At 38.1% G+C, this 23121-nt stretch overlaps 1 protein-coding gene across 7 annotated transcripts in view; it reads left to right on the top strand.

Annotated features, from left to right (window-relative positions):
* ZNF831 (zinc finger protein 831) overlaps nucleotides 1–23121 on the top strand; it is a 55073-nt gene that overhangs the window by 19786 nt on the left and 12166 nt on the right. For 2 of the 7 annotated variants that reach the window (XM_074919909.1, XM_074919914.1), the window contains exons 4-9: nucleotides 4363–4461; nucleotides 5420–5570; nucleotides 7224–7361; nucleotides 15104–15157; nucleotides 19411–19562; nucleotides 20977–21114. In XM_074919909.1, coding sequence (XP_074776010.1) covers nucleotides 21002–21114 — 113 coding nt within the window. In that variant the 5' untranslated portion in view covers nucleotides 4363–4461; nucleotides 5420–5570; nucleotides 7224–7361; ... (1 more) ...; nucleotides 19411–19562; nucleotides 20977–21001. The remainder of the gene's footprint in view (nucleotides 1–4362; nucleotides 4462–5419; nucleotides 5571–7223; nucleotides 7362–15103; nucleotides 15158–19410; nucleotides 19563–20976; nucleotides 21115–23121) is intronic. The other 5 variants (XM_074919913.1, XM_074919910.1, XM_074919915.1 and 2 more) reach the window with 5 other exon arrangements.

Here is a 23121-nt window from a genome sequence, read left to right on the forward strand (position 1 = left end):
TTTCTTATCAGCTTTCTCCCCCACTTGACAACATACAAAATGTAAAAAACAAATGTACACACAAACACACACAGCTGGCCATCTCATTGCCTCAGCATTATCATACTGATTACTCTTAAGGTTAGGTCTTCCACCTGCTATCTGTGGTGGTTTGTTTTAACATACTCAAATTGCCACAGTGAAATGATACACCATATTGTACAGGTGCAACTTGTATTTATGATTTGCAGCAGAGGTCTTAAACAGGTAGTATATGGTCCTTAAATGGCTTTTGGCTAGTGAATGGTTATGGTTTAATTTAAAAACTGACTCAAAATTTTTAACAAGGTATGTGCTGTATGACTCATTAGAATCATGAATTTTGTCTTTTTTTTTTTTTTTTTTTAATTGTGCTATTTCCTTGACTGCCATAGTTCAGGGAGTTTGATTATGGCTAAACAAACAGTTCCATCTTGTCTGTGTCATTAGTGGGAGCAGCAGCTGCCACCGGGTGTTTGACTTAAGTGCAGATACATGACAGTGTACAGTTCATGGATGCAATATGACTATTCTGTTGTCTGGGAAACAGTCTCTTAAACTCTGCATAATATGACAGTTACCAGCCAGATAATGTTTTTTCTTGCAAGCATCACAAATGTGCATGTGATCAAGTAGGCAGATGATAATCACATGTTATCACCCACAACTCATGAGCAAGCACAGTAACAGCACAATTAAAGACAAAACCACATATTTTAAAATACTTTGAAATTGCTGATGATTTTGTGTTGTTTGGAAATAATAATGCTTCTCCCCTACATCTGATCTTTGCTTAATTCTAAAGACGACAACATTTCTTATAAAAACACACCATGCTTTCAAATGTTTGCTGAATGCAACTTTCTGATGCAAAACCTTGAAGAACCAGTGACGACAGGTAGTGGTCATAACACATTACATGTTAAATCACGAACATAACTCATGGTCTTCAAGCCTTGCTCCTGTATCCAAAATTTATATAAAGCCCTTTGTTTCAGAAATCTTGTATTTGATCAGCTATCTTTTGACATGGTTTAAAGAAACCGCCTGGAAATAAAAGTTGAGAATTCTTCATACACAAACTATTGCATGAAAGTGGGTACTTAGTCATCAATGCTGACATCTTAACTATCACAGAGACAATTATCCAATCAATTATAAATCAAACAGTCTTGAGACACCTCCAGCTTACATCTGTCAGTGACTGACCACAGAGCTATGATGAAGGCAAGCCATAAATCTTTTTTGTTCAAAGTTTTATTGGACAGAGAACAGGCAGATCTGGGGTTTAAGTCTATTTATGCTGTTTTTAGCATTGGGACTGTATTTGTCACCTCTCTCGGAGGGGGAGGATCCAGTCTCAGCAACCAAGAGCACAAGATCTTATCTCGGGGACTACAGTCCTTGAATCTTTAACAGTAACAGCAACTTAAGGCTCAGTTCCAACCTTCTCAGCTGGGCTTGACAGTAGTAATTCCCAACTCCAAGCTGAGAAGACATCGTGGTGTTTGGATGGAACTGACAATCCACAGAGAAAGAGCTAGCCTGAAAGTCAAAAATTGCACCAGAAAATGGCCCTTCTCCTTCTGGGGATGAGGCACTCCAACAGTTTAAAGTTTTAATATCTTATCAGGACAGTGGTAGTTTCTGGTTTGTAGGTTCACCAAAAATACATATCTTTTCCAAGTAGTCTTCTGAGGGTTTTTCATGACTTTACTTCACCCAACCTAAGGGATAAATGATTAAAAGAAAAACAAATTAAAAAATATTATCAAATAGGAGAGTCTAAGATGGAAACCATGCAAGTATCTTCTGTGCAAATAAAGTAATAGAATACTCTTCATGTACAGTTGGGACGAAAGTATTTTCTTTCATGGTATTCTCTAATAACATTTTAAACTAATAAACAGATTCCATAAAATCTTCATTACTGTAACAATAATAGATTTCCATTTAGGAAAAATCAAAATCAAAGGTAACAAGACGGTGTGATCAAAATGACGTGGCAGAGTCCAGCTAGATAAAATCCCTGAATCTGCACTGTGCTGTTACTACTATCTGACAGTACAGGTTATGGACTTTTTAAATATACTTAACTGTAAAATATTATAGCACTTAAAGAAAATGAAAGGAATATGTAGGAAAACATAATCTTGGAAGTCTACTATATTCTCTAGAACTTCCTGATCCAAAGCCAAACACCTTTATACAACAACTTAAAGAGGATCTAAGAATTTAGTAAGTATTACAAGAACGTAAGAGCTGTTAAAAATAGATATACAGAACTACTTGAAGTGTTGCACCTTGTGAGGAATACCAAGTTAGTGTCATCACACCCTTAACTCCTGTGCATGTAGTATCCCTGCAAAATCGTACACTTATTTTTCTCCATACTGTCACACCTCACTCTGTACCAAGGATGGAAAGTGCTCAGTGCACGTGACAGTTCTCAGACACCAAATTTAGGCATGGAAACTTGGGATTCTTCTAGGTCTTTCCTCTCCCCCATTATTGTTATTGTGCAGCTTCATTAGTGGTAGTCAGTTAGAGCGCACTTCGGGAGACAAAAGCTTTTTCGTCATTGTACTGCCTATACTTAACGTGATGATGAAACTAAGCTGTCTGCAACTTAAGTGTTTCAGCAAAAGCAATAATTAAAGGACTAAACAACATGTATAAATGAAAAAAAATGTTAAATTCAAAGCACTGAGAAAGCATCAAACTTACCATAGCATGATTAAGCCAACTTGGATTAATGCCACCCATCTATCTCTTCAGGATATATATATGTTCTCTGTTATATGTGTATAAAGTCCAAAATGTTAACAGTCACAAACTGAAGTTAAAAATATTTTTTAAAGGTATAAATATTTGCAAAAAGTAGTTTTAACAATGACTAGTGTTTTCACAAGACAACCATTTAAAATGTAATTTTTTATATCTAGTTCTTGCATAGTGTGCACTAAAGCACTTTCTCAGTAGGTGCCTCTATTTTTTTCTTTAAACTTGTGTCACTGAAGAACTACTTCAAGTTGCTGCACAAGTAAATAATATTAACAGAAGTTCTACTGGACTAAATCAATAGGATATACATTGTTTTTCCATCAGATTGACTACTAAGATGGCAAAATTGGAGTTTGACCTTCTTGGTTAGTGTTGATGTATGGTTTTTCATGCTCAGAAATAAGAATAGTTTTTATATACAATTTCTACTGGTAACAAATTCGGAGCATACAGCAGCTCTCTGAAATACATAAAATACTGTAAATCGGTAATTATTAGAAATTAAGGTCTATAAAAAGGTAAGATGAAGAGTATGGGAGCTACAGCAGCTTTTCTTTTTAATCAAGATATGCATAGTATGTATCTTCTAAGTAAGGGGCTCCCAAATGTACAGTGGTATGAGTATCATAGGAACAGAAAAAACAAATACTGTCTGAACAGCTGAACACTCCCCTGAGCATATGGACTCAAACAGGGACTGATGCTGCCAGATAGATTAGCAATGAAAGCAGCAGGCAAGGCGAGTTCTAAGTAAAACTATGATATTAAAAAAAAACCTCCACAAAGCTTCATTAAACACAGAACTTGGAGACAACCCAGTATCAGAAGCAACTAAAACTTATTTAATTTGGTTATTCCAAAATCAGTGTTTGTTCCTTTTATAAATGTGTATTTTAGTGTGTCATATACATCTCACTCTTTGCTGATATACTTAAAATTAGAGGAGTACTTTCAAAGCCATCTGAACACTCATACAAGGGATCTGCATGGATTTAAACAAAAGTTATCTACAATTACCTATAAGAAAGACCCTTCTTCAGAAAAGTGATGGTGAATATTCGTTTTAGTTCAATAATTTTTCATCTGATTATTTAAATGTGAGGATCAAAACCATGAAAAAATGTCTGCAAAATTAGGATTTAGGGAAACCTCAGGTGTTTAATATCTTCTCTGATCACTTAGAAAAGACTTTCTTCAAAAAGTAATTCCTACCTTATCTGTTTGTAGGCTTTTTTTAAGGCCTATATTGAGAGTATGGTATGTAATCTGTTTTTTAATATTTAATTTAATATTTATTGTTTTAATTATTTAATATTAAATTTACTAAGTTAATATTTTGTTGTTGCCTCTTGGAGAACCTAGTCAGCATGGGCATGCATTTCGAAAGTACTAAAAAATAAATACCAGAGAATTTGTTTTCTGAAGAACATGGCTATAAATGGAGAGAAGGAGAACAACTGTTAGCCTCACTAAAACACACAATTTTTGGAAGATGAACAGAATGGGATTATACCTGTCAGATTTGTTCGTTGTGCACATCAATTTATGCTGTCTTTTCAGAAATAATATGAGAAAGCACTGAGAGCTCTGACAGTTCACAGAGACTACTTACTCAGCCAACAGGGAATACCAGCACTGCAAAGATGGAAGCTTTCACAGGTAACAATCTCGATAACATACTCTTCTCTTTGGCAGTTGTGAATGTAATAACAAAGTAAATTATGACACATATCCCAAACCACAAAGCTTGCAGAATCTAAACAGTTAAAGAATATGTGAAGAAAAAGATATTTTTTTCAGTACTTTATTTTTGCTGTATTGATTTTACAAGGTAAAAATGTGAAAGTACCTAGCAATTGCTTGTCCTAGAAATAACTGACATTCCTTTTTACTTGACTTAAATCTACTTAAACATTTTCCAGGTTTGGGCACATTTATTTACTAGTATTAGAGAGGCTGTAAATATTTTGAAGAAAAATAAAAACATTTTCTGTGTGACATCTTAACTGGCCTGTTACATATCCCGAAAATGGATTGCCAACAAGTTTCCCACAGACTGAGAGTTTTCCTGAGAGTTTAGTGTTGGTCTACGAGCTGTGCCAGCCCCAACAGCTCCTCATTTCTGTGACTGCGCTCTCAGACTGCAGACAGTCACATCTGTGCCCAGAGCAGTGTGAGTTCTAGTTTGAAAACCTTTTTTGGGGGTGGAGATTTGATGGACTAATTTTCAATGTTCTTGAAGCTGAATTCAAGAACACTGCGTTTAGTAGTTTGGTTTAGGCAAGAAAAAGTATCTAAGGAGTCAAATTCAAGGCTAAATTAGAAGGTCATAACAAAAACATAACTCGACATAAATGGTGATAAGAATGTTGCTGAGTGCTCATTGCATCACTGGCCTTATGTGGGGAAATTAGCTGGGTTTCAAAACTGACATGTTTCTGAGTAGTTTTTGTTTTCCTGCTTGCCTGAAGCTCAGTGGAGCTTGAGTTTTAGAGTTCATTATGTTTGGATGTTTTCTTTATACATGTTAAAATACTGTCTGTAGTTGATATCCTTTCACATTTCAGTGTTAGGAAATGTTCCCATTACAAGCCATAATAACTGGTATTTTGTGTAGGAATAAAGAAGTAGGAGCCTCAGACAGTCCACTGACTATTATCCACTGCTGTTGTTTCATGTGGGCACCAATGATACAGCCAGGAGCAGTCTGAGGAGCATTAAGAAGGACCACAGAGCCCTGGGAGTGGCAGAAGGACTCTGGAGCACAGGTAGTTTTTTCATCAATGCTCCCAGTCAATGGGAAGGGGCCTGAAAGTGCCAGTTGAGCCCAGGAAATCAACAACTGGTTACAGGACTGGTGCCACAGCTGGGGGTTTGGCTAATTAGACCATGGGACTTGCTTTGAGAAGCCTGGCCTACTGCAGGCTGAGGGGGTCCATCTGCCAGAGAAGGAGAACAGCATCCTCGGTCACCAGCTTGCCAAGCGGGTGAAGAGGGATTTAAACTGAAGTTGCCGGGGAAGGGGAATCCATCCCACTCCTACGAGCAATAGATGCCCAGAGCCTGGAGAGGGATCGTGGCTCAGCAAGAGAGCACCTGAAAGGCAGCACAAAGGAATTCCTGCCAGTAAATCAGCTTCATCGGGGGCCCAACTGCAACGCTCGTAGCATGGGGAATGAACAAGAGGAGCTAGAGACGTGCACACACCTGCAGGGCTACAATCCCACTGGCACCACGGAGATGTGGTGGGATGGCTCCTGTGATGGAGTGCTGGGATGGAAGGATACAGGCTCTTTAGGAAGGACAGGCAGGGGAGACAATTCTCCCCCTCTACTCCATTCTCATGAGACCTCCCCTGCAGTGCTGGGTCCAGCTCTGGGGCACCAACAGCAGAAGGACACGGACCTGCTCGAGCGGGTCCAGAGGAGGCCACAAAGATGCTCAGGGGGCTGGAGCACCCCCTGTGAGGACAGGCTGAGAGAGTTGGGGGGGTTCAGCTGGAGAAGAGAAGGCTCCGGGGAGACCTTAGAGCAGCCTCCCAGGACTTAAAGGAGGTAACAGGAAAGATGGGGAGGAGCTCTTTATCAGGGGGTGTAGGGATAGGATGAGGGGTAACGGTTTTAAACTGGAAGAGGGGAGATTTAGATTAGATATAAGGAAGAAATTCTTCCCTGTGAGGGTGGTGAGACACTGGCACAGGTTGCCCAGAGAAGCTGTGGCTGCCCCCTCCCTGGAAGGGTTCAAGGCCAGGTTGGACGGGGCTTTGGGCAACCTGGGCTAGTGGGAGGTGTCCCTGCCCAGGGCAGGGGGGTTGGAACTGGGTGATCTTTTAGGTCCCTTCCAACCCAAACCGTTCTATGATTCTATGTTTCTTGGTACAGATGATTTTGATTAAAAAAACCCCAAACGATAAAGAGATAAAAGATAAAGGTAAAAAGGGTGCATTTACAGTCTTAAATTGCAGTAACTACATAGTGTAATTAATATAATTAGCCAAGAATCTATTTACATCTGACAAGTAAGTGGTGAATGACCGCTAACTCAAGTGAAAACTTATAATTGTGTCACAGATTCTTCAATGGCTTTATTCAAGAAAATAATATGCCCACAGAACTCCAGTGAAGTAAGTAAGTAGTAGTATCTCAGATGTTAGAAATATGAAAATGTTGAGGAGATTTTCTCAAAGCTCTAGGATCAGCTAAGGACTCGATTCCCAAGAAAAAATTAGTGGGAGTTGAGCTTCCAGCTCACATGTATCTTTTTTCAAGGTTTGTCTTAAGTGGCTTTTCTAAGACAAAAGGATGGTTCATCTTGGATTAAAATGTAAGAATTCACAGCTCCCAGTTCAGTCAACTAAGCCACATTTTCTCCCTGTACCTTTTTATGTTTTTTCTTTCATTTCCATGCATGCATGCACATAGGATGTTGGTGCCAAGGAGCCCTTGCACAGCAGACATGGCTTAAAAATTTGCTTTCCTGAAGTAGTTCTACTAATGATTGATGGGGTGGACAGACCATCTTTTTCCCCAAACCTTTGAAGATGCTAGAGATTTGGAAAGGTAGGTAATTACTGAAAGGGCACTGTAATTCTAATATACATTTTGTTCTAATGCTGTTATTTTTAATTTGGAGCAGCCTTGAGGTGTTTATTAAATTGCTAAATATTTCAAAGACTTAGTTTCTATTAAAATGAATCCTGAAAGGATAGTTTAGGTTCTGAATTTAGGTTCTGAATTTAGGTTAATGGATCTTTACAAACACCATAACTGAAATATATAACATGAGGACAGCTGTTAAGATGACTGTTTCCATAACAGCACACATCTACAGTAAGGTCCACAATGACACAGGATACTGTTTCTATGGTAATAGAATGTCTTAGCCTCAAAGATGCACTGAAATCCGTTATGAAAAGTAAGAACTAATATTTTAGATTAAAGGGACTTCTTTGTTTATACTTATCTGTGTCTAGCCACTTGTTGTCATCTTTTTCTTTTACTTAGATTGTAAACTTTTTAGTTGCTGACTCTCTTTAGCCTAAAGAAATAGGTGATATCTAGTCATTCTGTCTGTCCTCCTCTTCCAACTTTTTAAACTGTTGGTTGATTTTAATCAAGTTAGACTGTGGGACTGGTATGTGTCTACTGACTGGGACTCAGTAGAAAAGAGTGCAGAAACTCTGAGTGGTGACAGCACTGGTGGGAAGTCCATATGGTGAATTCAGTTGCTTTCTGTCTGGCAAAACTGGGGGTGCCCCCTAATCAGGGGATATGGGACAAGCTGTGCTGAGGCTGAGGACAGGAGGACCTGGAGATACTGGAAAGGAAGGGTAAGGGTATAGAATATGCACTTACGGTGCTTTGTAGACACCATAGTGTCAAGCAAATTGTAACAATTAAATTAGAAGTGTTAGGAGATGGCATAGTAACTATTTCAGCATGGTAGGAGTGAGTGTGCATACAGACACAGACAGACAGACATGCAGATCAGCTCGTCTAGGAGTTTCAGTTTCTGTCTTAAGAAAACGTGAGTTATGCCCCTGCTAAGTAATACCAGATCTTAGCAACACTGATGCTCTCAATTCTTGGTGCTTTTTCCATGTTCCTGTATCTTGAGTTGGCTAGATATTTGGCTGTAAAAATTCTCCCAGATTATTCTTTTAGGGTCAAATTTACAAAGGATTAGTAATATGTTAGATGTTGGGGTTAACACCTAGCAGATTCCCAACAGAACCTCTGCACTTCTCTGCAGGTGTCCATCAGAAATTAAAACGAATACAACTACAAAGCAGAATACTTTCAGTAATTTCAGCTTGTATTTTGTGTCAAGATGAAGGCATTTTGGGACTGGTTTTTGGAAATTCAGTTTGTGCCAAATAGACACCCGTTCAATACAGAGTAATTGCAGCTCTCTTCATTACCACCCTATCTATCACTTGGCACTTTAGAAGCAAAGCATGGTCAGGGAAACTTCCAATTAAAAGCTAACTGTCACATTTCATTGTGGATATTTAAGGACTCTTTAATAACTTGTAACAGAAGAACAAACAGGCTAAATCTCCACAGTTTTGTATATAACTTATTAGCATGGACAGAAAACTGGGGTACCATGTATAGAGTCTGAGCCTGGGGCAGTGAGTGGGTGCTGAAGACTTTTCTTAGCAGGTACCTAGTAGTTCAGGACAAGGAGATACATGTTAATAGCTGGAAAACTGCTGATACAGTTTTGGTGTCTGCTTTTGAAAATCGGAGCCATTAACGGTGTCAATAAATTGCAAAAAGTCATGGTAATCCAATTACTGCTATTTTAAAACACTAAGGTTCCTTTGTAGCTATGGAAACAAAAATGCAGACATTAATGAGCAAGGGGGAAAAAAAACTGGTGTTTCCTTGACAACAGATAAAAGCATAGCTCCATGAAACCCAAAGGAGAGAATGACAGAAATACCTTTTACCATGACATACAACTGAAATACGAGTCCAGTTCAATAATATACTTCACTCTACCAGGAAGCTACAAGTTCTCTTTTCACACGACCACTTCCCATCTGTATTCTGAAGTTATCCAGTAGCATGAGGCACTCTGTATGTTTCACTGATCATCTTCATGAGGGTAAGAATTAAAATGGCATGTTAAAGCCTGTGATAAGAACTGGAACGCTTTTGTGGCATGCATGGAGCAGATGAGTGTTGTATATAGCATGCTGAAAGAACTTTTCCGACAACAGGCATGAGATGTAAACAATATGTGCCAACCCTGAGACTGACCTCATGCTTTGCAGCGCAGATGTGACTAGTGCACTCCACAGAAAGCTAGCCATGGGCAGAGTGGACACTACTATTTCACACCCAGGTGTTGAAGAGCAGTTGTTCTCTGGAGTGCATCATAAATTCTGTGTACATAGATTACCTCTTTTCTCAGTGAAAAACTACAAATATTAGGTAAGATTATGACAAAGAAAGGGATACAAGAAGTGTGCAACTTCAACTTAATTATTATCACTTGAAATTTAGCTGGCAGCTCTCACACAATCCAAAAATATTTTTGTCAGAAGAACTCAACATTGTTCAAAGACAATAAAATAAGAGAGGAATTGTGATAGAGGTAAATAAGAGGACACCAATAAGATTACAGGGCTATTTTTCAGTGGATAGCATACAGCATAAGAGAAAAATTGATATGTAAAATAATTTAATAAAATTAATAAATAGAAGATTTAATTGTCAAATTTCCCATAGTCATTTTGTAAGGACTGAATCTTCAAAAAAAAAGGTCTTCCTTCAACTCTATCCAGCTTATGGTATTAAGAGCATCCCTTCAGAGTGGAAAGTATATCAATCAGTTCCAAATCCTAAATGGTTTTGTGTCTACAGCAATAAAGAGCTGAATACTAAGCTACAAGAATGTAGGGTTTCCTTGACAACATGTTGAGAAAAAACACAATTACATGAAAACTTATGGAGAAAATTAAAAAAATATATATTTGAGTTGGTTGAATGGTGTGGGACATGGGTTTACCTATGTGACTGGTACTGCTCTGGGGTCACAGTGATGGGAATCCTGCGTTTCTACAGTTCTTGTTATTGATGCTGCCTTTTACTGCTGTTGACATTGATCTGAAAGTTGGTTCAAATGATCAATGACCCTGTCAAATTCTAGTTTCATTTTCTGTAAAGTACACTTAAGTTAGCTTGGCTGGTGGGTTTTAGAACATTTCTGAATACTATCAGAAGTTCTTAATTTATTTTTTTTTCTATGACAAATAAGAAACAGATGGAAAAGTTAGTATGAGTGTGTGCATGTGTAAAAAACAGCTAACCTTGCGGACTTCTTGAGTCGAAGCAACTGTTCCTCTGAAAGCTACATTGCTTTTAAGTGCATCATAATTGTAATTACTCATATTTATGATGCAATATGCCTGAAAATACTATAGCTCATTACTCCAGCAACCTAAAAGACCTGGAAAGACCCTCCATATTCCTCCTGCAAAACATCTGTTTTGTAGAAGAGGCACCATAACGTCCTCCACTTTTTAACCTTTTAACTGTCAGCAAAAGATGACTTGGGCAAGGAGGAGTAACTGGAGCTCTCTTCATTACCACCCTATCACCTGATACTTCAGAAGTAAAGCTAGACTCATACATCTGCTTTTTCTCTCAGATGTCTAATTTTTTTCTTGGGTTGTAGACTATCCTTGTGAATTAATCCATGAAACAGTCCTTCACCAGACCTGCTCATGCTGATCTAATACTAAAAAACCAAACCAAACAAAGGTCCAAATCAACACTTATCATGTTTCAGCATTCAGAGCCTTACCTAAAACACATTAAATCTTCAGGTGAGTGTCTACAGTCTAGCCCTGCTATTGGGGTATAAAAATAACCCAAACGTGTTGGGTTTGTGTGTGGCAGAGTTTTGATGGTGGGGAAGAGGCAACAGAGGGGGCTCCTGTGAGAAGCTGCTAGAAGCTTCCCCAGGTCCAAGCCGAAGGGAAGGACTCATGTGAGTCCCTCCCACAGGGCTGAAGCTCTTCATGAACTGCTCCAGCGTGGGCCCTTCCCACGGGCTGCAGCCCTCCCAGCAACAGTCTGCCCAACACCGGCTTCCCTCAGAGCCCCGGCCTTCTTGGGGCACAGCCCCTGCTCTGATGTGGGGTCCTCCACAGGCTGCAGGTTGGCCTCTGCTCCACCGGTGACCCCCGTGGGTGGCAGGGGGACAGCTGCCCTCTCCCCACGGCCTGCAGGGGGTCTCTGCTCCAGTGCACCTCCCCCTCCTTTCTTCAGCTGACCTCGGTGTTTGCAGAGGTATTTCCCTCACTACTCGTCCTCCCCCCCCCCCCCAGGTTCCCCTTCTTAAATACATTATCAAAGAGGCACGACCACCATTACTCATTGGCTCACGACCCATCTGGGTCCAGCTTGGAGGTGGGGAAGCTTCCAGCACCTTCTCACAGGAGCCATCTCTGTAGCCTCTTCCCCACTACCAAAACCCCATCACATACAAACCCAGCACATTTTCCCAAATCGAGTTTGTCTTTTGCCTGTGACTGTAACTGGTGAGTCATCCCTCCCTGTCCTTGTCTCGACCCCTGAGCCTTTTGTTGTATTTTCTCTTCCCCATCCCTCCCAGGGGAGAGTGAGCGAGTGGCTGCCTGGTGCTCAGTTGCCTGTTGGGCTTAAACCACAACACACTTCAAAGAAAAAATGCAATTCCTGGTGAAACACTTAGGCTGTATGCACAACCAGCTGAATCTTTTCATTTTTATGATTGTTTTAGCATTTTCTCAGCAGACCTTGAGTCTTTTCCCTATGGGACCCATTACTTTTACCTTGTGTTTTAGTTTTTTCCCTTGTACTGGCTTTTCTTTGGCAAGAATGTTTGCTTCTAATGAAGTCGTATCTCTCCCTTTTGCTGTTCAAGCACATTTTTGTCTTTAAGTTCTTTTCTCTTGGTCTTCTTTTTTCTTCAGTGTGGCCTGACCAATATATGAGAGTTATGCTCCTCTTTAGGGGGGTGGTTCTTGCTGTCTTGACAAATAGACAAAAGTGCCATAGCAATTGTTATGCAGTATTGATATAAGGCTAACAGTTGGCTCTCCAATTTGATAGAATGCTTTCATTCCTCCTGCTTTGAAATGTCTTTTTATATTAATTTTTTTCCAGAATCTTTAATACTTGCTTTAAAAGATCCTGTCAATTTACAGAGTTGTGATCTTTGAGGAAAAAAAATGATGTTAAGTAACATGGTGGAAATGTGCCTTTGGTCAAAAGAAAGTTGTGTAGGCAACAATGATTTCTGTACATTCAAACTTAAGAGTTCCCATCTATAAAAGAAATACTGCTATTTGTGATAACTGATAGCAATATTATGTAATGATTCTTCATGGGGATTAGTCCTCAGAGAAGGATTAATTGTATTTTGACATTTATCTGCAGCAAAGTGGCCAATACCATGGCAGAAATGATGAATGCTGCAGTGAGTTGGAAATACGACTACTAGAGAGTCACTACACATAGTTGTCCATGACATACTGAGACAAAAATGAGCAATGTGTACCTTTCAGAGTTAGTGCTTCAGGCTATGTATTTTGTTACAACACTTTTCAAACTGGGTCAAGAAAACTGTAGTTAGTACAAATTATAGTAAAAGATTCAAATGATACTACTCGTTAATAATGCAGTGTTTAACTGGGTAAAAGGTATCTTCATTGAGTAGACAGGACACAAAGATTAATTTAGAGTTTAGAGAAAGACAAAATAATAAAAAAGGTAAAAATCTGTCTTTTTTACTTTTATACACACAAAAAAATTGCAATTCTAGGAAAATCACCAGTTTTACTGAATTGATTTAAGCAATTTCAGTTTGCAATCTACATCACGTTGTATAATTGCACTCGGTCTGCATGACTGTAACCCTGCTGGGAGACATATTTCTTTTCTCTCTAAACATGCACTTCTCTGTATCAGCTGAGGCCACAGACATTTCTCTGGCAAAATTTTCCTGGAGCTGGCCTCAGCTGTGAGTTTATACCTGAAAGAAGAAATCAAGCTTCTACTATGACTAGTAGCCAGAGCCCACTTAATACCAAGTCAGCCTGTACCTGTGTGTATTAGCGGTGATATCTCTGACAGTTTTACCATATAGATGTAGAACTGGAGATCGTTTTTCATTCATTCTAGTGTGAGTCATTGTTTAACTACCTTTATCAGATTCTTTGTTAAAGGTTAGGATTAGTAGCCTGAAGTCCTCAAGTCCAGTCTTGCTGTTTTCACTCACACACTGAATTCTGCAGGTCTGGCATTCAGCTCTGGATCCTCCACTCTGGGAGCTCTCACACTGCAGCTTCACACAGCAGCCAGGAGATGGGGTGAAGAACTGCCAGTGATACTGGGCACTGAAAGGCAATGTTGGCAGTGGGAAGTGTCTCCTCTCTTTCCCATCCCCCTTCGCTTATGTATTCAGTTGTCCTGCTTTTTATCACCAGCAGAATACCATATGCAATAGAAATCCTGTTTGATCTGGGGCTCATTGGAATATTTGAAAAAATACACACCTAAACCATTACACTCAAGAATGTCACACCTTGTGTCCAAGCACATGATTTTCAAGCTGGATGTCTTCTCTCATACATACATGAAGATATGCATCTAGCAAGTGCTAGTTAGTCCCTTACTATCATGGAGCAGCCAAGTCATAAAGGTTTCCTAAAGTTTTCAAGCTCCTTTCTAAAACTGTTTTGTCTCTGTTTCACTCTTTGTGGTCAAAAATATCTTTGAGAAGTGTTCTCACTTGTCTGACAAAAACCTTCCACCAGTCCCTCCCAACAACAGTGTATTCATAACCATTTATATTCACCTTCTAGTGTGCCAGCAATTATAGTTTAGCTTAAATAGAGTTTTCCTCTCATTCCCCATGATACTCTAGAGAACAGCCCTTTTGTCTCACTCCTGTTGGTCTCCTTTATACCCAGTAGTTACCACAAACATTCAAGTCTGTTTTCTGTCCAATTTGGATCAGTAAGCCTGATGCATTGCTAGACTACTAAACAAAAATGGGCTGCCAGGATGTCCTGTTTTTTCTTGGCTGTGTTTTGTGGAATATTCAAGGGAACAGTCATGGTCTAAGATTTCCTACCTGACCGGTTGTGGAGTGGTTGCTATGCCTGTTGTACCATGCTATCGGTGCTACCAAGATTTGGGTACCTATTTAACATGTTTAAATGCAGAAATATAGGTGTCCTCTGAAGATTTGTACTGTGAAAATCTGGATGCCTTTTGGAATACAAGCTTTTGGAGGTTCATTAAAAAATACCAGCAAAAAACATAACAAGATGTTCACAATATGCAAAATCAAAAACCTTCCTAAATACGTAATTTACCTTTTTTAATTTAGAGGCTGAGGAAGAAACTTGACTGGATTACATCTGTTAAGTTAAAAAAACCCAGCAAACAAACCCTAGAAAAAGATAAAAGAAAAAAAGTAATAATTTTTCATTTGTGCCTGGTGGGGTTGTGTTGGTTTTTTTTTAACTGTTTGCAAATCTTCAGTGTAATGGTTTGAAACCCAGTCGTGTCATTTCTTTACGCCCACACACAGAGCTGCAGTAGTGCAGACACTGTAGCAGGCAAACCATATTACCAGCATCGGCCATTAAAACTCTTCCTACACCAAGCGTGGGCTGACTTCACCCCCTCCTCTCTTTGCACACACCCCACCACCCACCCTTCAATTTTCAAATGCTTAAAAAAAAGAGAAGAGAAAGACACTGAAAAAAGAAAACAGGATGCTTCTTTTGTTTCAGCGCTATTCCAGAGACCTGAACCTCTCCACCTGCCTGTGAATTGGCCACCTAAAGGTTAGCAAGTGTTTTGTTATCATTTTATATAGACAGAGATATAATTAAACTCTAGATGATAACACAGAAATTTTAAAGTTATAATTTTTTAAATGTGATGCTTCTTTCACTTAGCAATGAGAAAGATTTTTTCCTAAAACACAAAGCATTGTAGTACTGGCCCCACTTCTGTTTTTCAGAGGGCTTTAATAAGTATTTTTTCATCATTTAGTCCAACCTCCTAAACTTTAAAGGATGGATTAGGGTTATTATTTTTCTGTTAGAACAACCTGTTGATTACAGGCTGCCGGCTGGAGGTTAACTCTTTCCTAACAAGGGAAATGCACAGGAGCAAATTTGATGAAAGAACAAAAGAATGGAAATCCTTTGAGGTTTTTAGACTTTTTAAGCACTAACAATCCTATCTTTTTTCATCATGAAGCTACCAACAGTGTTACAAAACCAAGAGATGTGTTAGATATGTTTCTTTTTAGAAAGAAGTGGTGTAAATTTAAAATAAAGACATACAATAAACTAGAAAGCATTTCTTATGACTGGAACTGAGAAAAGTAGCAGTGTAAGAAGTAGAATAGGAAAGATTCTCTGATACAAATTGCACGAAGAGATCAAAAGGGCCAATACAACGTTTACTTACACATTAAAGTATATTTTAGCTAACAATGTTCTTATTGATTTAAGCCTTTTGGATGTTTTCATTTATCAATATTCAAGAAAAGAAGAATCAAAAATATAGAGAACTGTATAATAATGATCAAAACAGTTGGTGCTATCCTACAATGCAGGAAAGTTATTACAGATCACATTATTCTTAAAAGGTTTTAATACTGTATTCTGGTACAGTGTTTACAAAAATTAAAAAAAAAATAAAATTCACTAATATTACACAGTTGTGGAAGTACAGTGTCAAAAATATTTGTCCTCAGGCTATAGTACAATAATTGCAAAGTTTGATCAGCATGTTCTCTAGTTGCTTTGTACTTTTGTAACATACGAAGCAGGGCAAAACTTCAGGAGCAATGACTTCTTAACAAGTAGCAAGATTTCCTAAAGTCAGAATTTGAGCAAGAAATGTTATCACTGAAAGATTATGAGAGTTTCAGAAGATTAGGGAATTACACATTTTCATCCTAATTCTGCTGGGGACTGAGGCTCTCAACTTTGTTAATAAAGTTACAAGCAGTCTGCACACTGCTGGTGGAACTTGCAGTCATTTCAGATGGAATACACCCCTTAAGAAAAACTGAACTGATGAAGTCAGTACTTCTGTTATGAGACATTTCAAGGTATGAAGTCAAACTGAGAAAAGAGCAAAGGCATAAATAGTTTTAAAGTAAAACAAGGTTAACAGTCATTTCTGGGCTAATCAGGAAATGTATCAGTTCCATTTTGCTAGTTTGAATTGAGGACTAGAAAGCGCCAGAATTAGGGGTACGCTCAAAAACTTTTCCATCAAACAAGTAGTGTTTAAAGTACCTGCTCAAAATTTGTTTCAGACCCTGTGTTTCACTATTACTTTATTAGATTTAAGCAGAAGTCTTGTCTAGTCAATCAAGGGAGTTCTTTATAAACACCGGCACCTTGTGCTAGCCGTCAGTGGTAGACTGGCAACTGCAAATGATCATTCCAGTATCTGTATCTTCTTCTGACAGTAGGAGATTATGTGCTGTTCTCAGCATCACTGTCCTCATATGAAAAATTGTTAACAATCCTATAATTTTTTTTTTTTTAATTTAGATTTGTAAAGTACTTTAAAGCATGTAGTTTATAGGATCTTTGAAATCTATTTCCTTATTAGTATAGGGAGCATGCTTATCACTACTTTCACTTGATCACATCTTTGACTAAGACCCTGTAGGTATCTTCTTAGGATGCAGGGGTTTAGACACCTGGGAAGGAGCCCTCTCCACACATTCACTGAACCTAGAAATACATACCAATGGTATGGGGGTTTACCTCCTCAAATCCTGAGTAAGACATGAATTGGGAGTGAAGTGCAATATAGCACCACATACTCCCTACCGTGTAGTACCTGGCAGTAGGCTTATCTGTATACACAGTTAAAATAGATAACTTTGCTGCATGTTGAGCTGAACTTAATTGAAGTTAACTGAAGTTAACAGAGTTTCTCTGAGCAGGATAATGTTTTGAACTTAAATTAGTCTTGAATAATCTTGTATAAAGATTCCAGTTTAGGAAGTGAGACCCAAAAATGGACTGGTTAAAAAGATAAAACAAAAATCACTTAATTTCAGGTAGAACTAATGCAGTGTAATACTGGTCCTCTGTATTAAGTGTACAGTTCAAATTACTTCTAGCCATCACAGCAACCTGTTCATCCATATAAATGGGAAGAATCATAGGATGCTGTGGAGTCAGTCTGATTCCAGAGTCACTTTTTCAAGGTTTAGAGATTTTAGATCAAGCTTCAAAAGATTTTGTAAAGCCCTGAAACCTGTGTGATAGATGCAGACATCCATGCAGTCACTTGCTTTAGTTGTAACTTGCTTTATTTAATTATTGCTTCTTTAAGGCTCTTAGGATAAGAAGTTTGCAGTTTCAGCATTTAGAACTTGATAATGCTACTGGGTGTTCTAAATAATGAATTATATGTGTTTTAGAGTTGTTACTAGTTCCAGCAAACTACTAGAGTTATTAGTACTGTTGAAAATAAGTGTCCCTTTGAAGTAAATTCACCTTAACTTAAAATAATAATAGTCTTAAAGTGGAATAAAATATAACGGGCTTCAGATATGTGATAAAACTGAAGAGAAACTAATTTTGACTGGTTATGTAAAATGCCCATAATCATGTGTTTGTATGATTTGATTCATGCCAGTATTCTATTATAAGATGTGCATCTTTTTTTCTCCGTTAGTTTGTTGACTGTAGCATGCAATAATCCTCCAGAAGATCTCACTTATATGTGAGAATCCATTCCTTTAGGAAAGTATCTCCCAAGAGAGCTGAAACTAGTCGCTGCATGTAGTTTTATCCATATGGACAGAATGAGTCTGTAGATCAGAAGCATGAGTCATTCTAAAGCAGTTCACAATGTCAAGTAGTTTTGTAGATTCAGTGATTTTAAGCGTTTGCAGTGCCATTACCAATTACTGGGAGCATTTCAGGGTATAATAGAAACTAGAAGGATTTTAAGGAACAACAGCAGGACCTGTTGAGCTTTTTTTGCCCCCTGAATAACCAAAAGACAGGCAAGAAAGATAGGAAGAATAAGACAGACATATTCTTCCACCTCCAAAATTAGAGGCCTACTAAAATAGGGTCCAGAAACAAACTGAAAACAATCCAAACATCATGCAAAACTCTCCAAGGTCAATAAAGCTGTGTAGAATTAAAATCCATTGACACCTCTGGCATTAGTCTATCATTTGAATTACTAAAAGGAAGAGCTGCTGTTGCAGTGGATATTGGACAACCATAATATTACAGTTTCCCCACTATCCAGTTGACAAGATACAGGCTGCAGCTAGCTGAGCTGGGCAGGTGCTCATCGCAGTAAGATTAAAAGCTACATGCTCCAAAATACAGTGTTCCTAAGGAATTTTTACAGGCCAGGTATGCTGATTTTGTAACATTATAGGGAATGCATATTCCAGTCTACTTCGTCTAGTAGCTGTGGAGCAAGCAGCCATTCCAGTCCATATGCTAAGTGGGCGTTTGCATAAAGACCAGCTGACCCCCGAACAGGTTACCCTGGCTCTGCTGATTGCTTTATCTGAGGATGCTTTATGAAGTCAACCCACAAATGAAATCCAAACTCTTCAAATGATCTTTTCACTTCTCCTGTCTGTCCCCTGTCCTGTTTTCCCAACAGCTTTTCACAAATTTTAGGGAGGTTTGTTGAGCACAACCTAAACACTTCTAACATTCTTGAAGTATTTTCCCTCCTGGTTACTGCTTTCTACCCTACCTCAGGGCACCATTAGAAGACACTGGTGGATAATACCCACATTGGATAAATTTAGCATTTCATATGTAGCAAGTATCTTCTCCCCACCATTGTTTTCTTTTCCAACACATTTTAAGGGAGATTTTTACTGTAAAATTATAAGCAAATTATTTCCAGTATTCAGTATTTCACTGAATGATACAACTGAATGCAGTGTACAAAATGCCTGTGTTTGGAAGAGAGATGATTCTGTTTATAGGTTCCTACATGAATAATGATAAAGGATACAAAGAGACTGAAATGCTACTTCATTTTCTTCTGTTTCATCTCTTCCTGTTTTCTGAAGGTTGTTACTGTGACACCAATGTGAAAAAAAAAGAAAAAAACCAACTTCCTACTTCTAATCTGTTTCAAGTCTTTGTCCTCATTTCTCTCTGCTTGCATCAAGTATTGACAGAAATGAGTCGTCTTTTGCTGAAATGCCTCGCTCAATAAAAGGTACGTGAGCTAAAATTATTTACAGAGTAAAGAGGATTCCCCTTCTGTATGCTCTCTGGTATTATATTTAACGTAGGGATCACAAAAGGCTTTTAAAAAAGGCAAAGACTTCTAGTATAATATAGTATATTATGTACATTCAGAATGTTGAAAAGCTGCTTCTGCGTGGTTACAAAAATATGTCATGTCTACAGATTGTATCTGTAGACCAAACCAGGGGATTGAGGACTGTATCTGCTTAAGGACTGTGATGCTTCTCTCAGTGGTGTCTCCAAAAACCTTATGTAAGTGCAGGAAATAAGTAGTTACATGTTTATTTAGTAATTTTATTAATAATGATGGACAGTTAACAGTGCATTTATGAGTGCCATGCAGAAGACAAAAATCTTTTTGTTGTATAATCCAAGATTATTGTAACATTGCTGATAAAATGAAGCAAGTTTCACAAAATATATTTGGAATTCAGGAAAAAATTATATAGAAAAGAGGAACACATTGGATTTAAAATGAGGGGTTTATACCACTCCCCCTTATTAAAATACTTTATGGTTATTCTTATATACAGAATAAGACCATTTCTGCTATGCAGATTTGTCTGAAACTCCTCCACTTTCTGACTTTTCAGTGTTCCACAGACCTACTTATGGTGTGTACCTGAAGGCATAATTCAAACTAGGAACAAAATAATGGAATTTTACTGACCAGTTTTGATTGTTTAAGAAACTAATTTAGAAAATTTTGGACTGGCCAAATCCTGCTTTTAGTTTTGTTTATTGGAAATTTTTTGTTACCTAATTAGGATCCAGTTTTTACACTAGTAGTTCTATGCCACAAGTTACAAACTGAGCTCAGAACAACAGGTAGATAGGTGCTCAGTTACAGAACCTTGGGGAATAATCAACAAAGGAAGTTTTTCTACTTTAGGCAAGGACTAACCAGATTTAGCCTTGGGGTAGAATTAGTTTGAGATAAGCTATTTTTGTCAATGTGCAAAGAAATATAGTGGCTTGTTTTGTATATAAATGACAGATGTGAAAAGTATGGTTGTATTTGCCACAGTAGAATACAAGCCATAGAAATGTCACTTAGGAAGAAAGCATTTTTTGTTTGCTGTGAAAAGGAAACTATCACAGCCAGTAGAAATGTATTATTAAACTCTTAAAAGTAATGAGATTGTGTCTAACCATTTCATTTAATTGTTTAGCATTAGTTAAAACTTTAATTTTTTTGTAATCAGTTAGGTATTTTCTTTGTAGAACATTACAGAGCACTGAAATGATTCTCAGAATCATACTGCATTTTGGGCCACAGAAATTTAACAGAATAAGCGAAATTACACAGAGAGTCTGGTATTCTGGAACTACAGGATTTCTATTAAAAACATCTGTCCACCACAAGTCCTACTAACTTACAGGCTGGCCTTGAAGGGCCCATCAGCTATGCATGTGCATGAGGATATTCAGAGGGAGGACATAGTTTGTGACACTGGAGCAGGCTTATCGGGACGGAAATGTAAATTCTGCATTTCCACTCTTCTCTCCAGGGGAAAGAGGTGAGCATAGGTACTATGACTTGTTTTGCCTGATGTGGTACGAGTTAGATGTTCTAGCTACATGGTATTCAGACTTCACTTTTCTTCTTGAAGTCTTGTCTCTGCAGCATATATTTTCTCCCTCAACTTTTTGTTATTTTCACATTGTTGGAAAAACTACTGCATGCTTAGTTTATGAGTATCATTGGCTCATGTCTTACCACTTTGCTGCTGTTTTATTGTATGCTGTGTTAAAATGGCTGTAAATAAAGGTGACTGTATAGCTTAAGAACCATCTGAAATGGACTTGGAATGTCTATAACCTCACTTTGCAAATTAGAGAAATCCCCTTCTATCCCGTAGGGTTAACCACGCTGCAGAATATGGATAACAACTGAATTCCTTTAACAAGCCATATTCTTTTAACATTCTTTCATGAGTATAGTGAACACCTATATTAAAATGCCACTTAAGTGATTGTTCCATGTAGAAATCTTTGAAGTGGACACAAAAAGTCCATGCTTGATAACTGCATTTGATTTATAAAATTCATGAGAAAGGAGAAAAGGCAAAATCTAACACATTGCAGTGCATAAATCAGTTCATTTTAGAAGCTATTTTCTGGGATTTTTATTACACTAAAACCTTTGGGTGAAGACAAAGAATCCCACCAGGCACTGATACCTTTCCCATAAATGGTCTAACCCTGAGCCCACTGCAGCTGGCAGGACGCTTCTCAGTCCCATCAGTGGCCCATCAGCAGTTCTGTTGATGCGTGTAGTGCGTGCACAGAAGAAAACGGCCTTGCTCGTGACCAGGAGAGTCAGAGAGCACACCCCAAGGATTGCACTGCATTTTTTTCCTCCACTTTTCCAATTCTTGCAAGAAGCAAAGCAGATCAGAGAGAAACTGGAAGAAGCCTTGGCTCTAAAACATAAGTTGCCAGCCAGCAACAGAACTTCCAGAAGCGGCGCAGAGTGAGGAGCACAGAGTAACAGCTACTGGGCTCTTGGTCTGCTCAAGCAGACAAGTATTTACAGTTGCATTCTGAGCTACATGTAGGGATGAAATAATCAGTCAGGTTAAAGGCAATACCATAACATGTAAAACCTTTTCCTTTGCAGGAGACTGATAACCAAGAGCATTGCTTTATCTTTCACTTTCAATGGTGCATTCATTTAATATGAAAAGTACCTGAATTCCTAGTCTATTAAGATGATAATTAAATTTATTACTGAGCACATAACTCATTGACCTTAACCTGTTCCGTTTCATCATTAATAGAAAGTTATTTTCCCATTTTTTCATTTGATGTGAGACGCTATCATTTTCAGTTGTCAAGTAACAGAACTTTTCTTGGATCTCCATCCAACTTTATATCAACTTACCAGATTTATTAACTGCTCTTATAGTAACCAAGGAATACTCAAAAACAATTACACTGAGTTTGCCATTTCTCCTTTATGTGAATTATTTGCAAAATTCTCAGTAAATACATGCAACAGAGATTTTGCTTTGAATAATGGTAACATAGTGTGTGTGTCATATAAAACCAGTCCAAATTTCAAACATTTTTGAGTAATATTTTTACTGTTTCCCAGTAATGATTACCTATTAAAATGATCCAAGAAGGGTACAGAAACACCACTACAGATTACACAGTAAGGCAACGAATAGCAGATTTCACATTTAACCACTGATTACGTTATTTCAGATGGGATTTTTATGACTGTTTGTACAAGAACAGCCTATTATTCGTAACAGCCAATGGATACAGAGCTGTGGGTATAGCTGTGAGTGTAGCTGAATAAGAATCCCAACAAACATTCACAGATCACTTTCTGATTTTCACCCAAACTATAATTACAAGAGGTTATGCTGATGCCTCTATCAGCTCTTCCAAAGATAATTTTCAACTAGCTTATTTTGATACAGTTTCCTAGTTTGTTTCTAAGGAACAATAAAAGACAAGACAAACTTTTGTTAAAATAAGTAGTCTGGACCAGCACCAACCCTGAATATATTTGG

The sequence above is a fragment of the Athene noctua genome, chromosome 16, assembly GCF_965140245.1.
Source record: "Athene noctua chromosome 16, bAthNoc1.hap1.1, whole genome shotgun sequence".
NCBI lineage: Eukaryota > Metazoa > Chordata > Aves > Strigiformes > Strigidae > Athene > Athene noctua.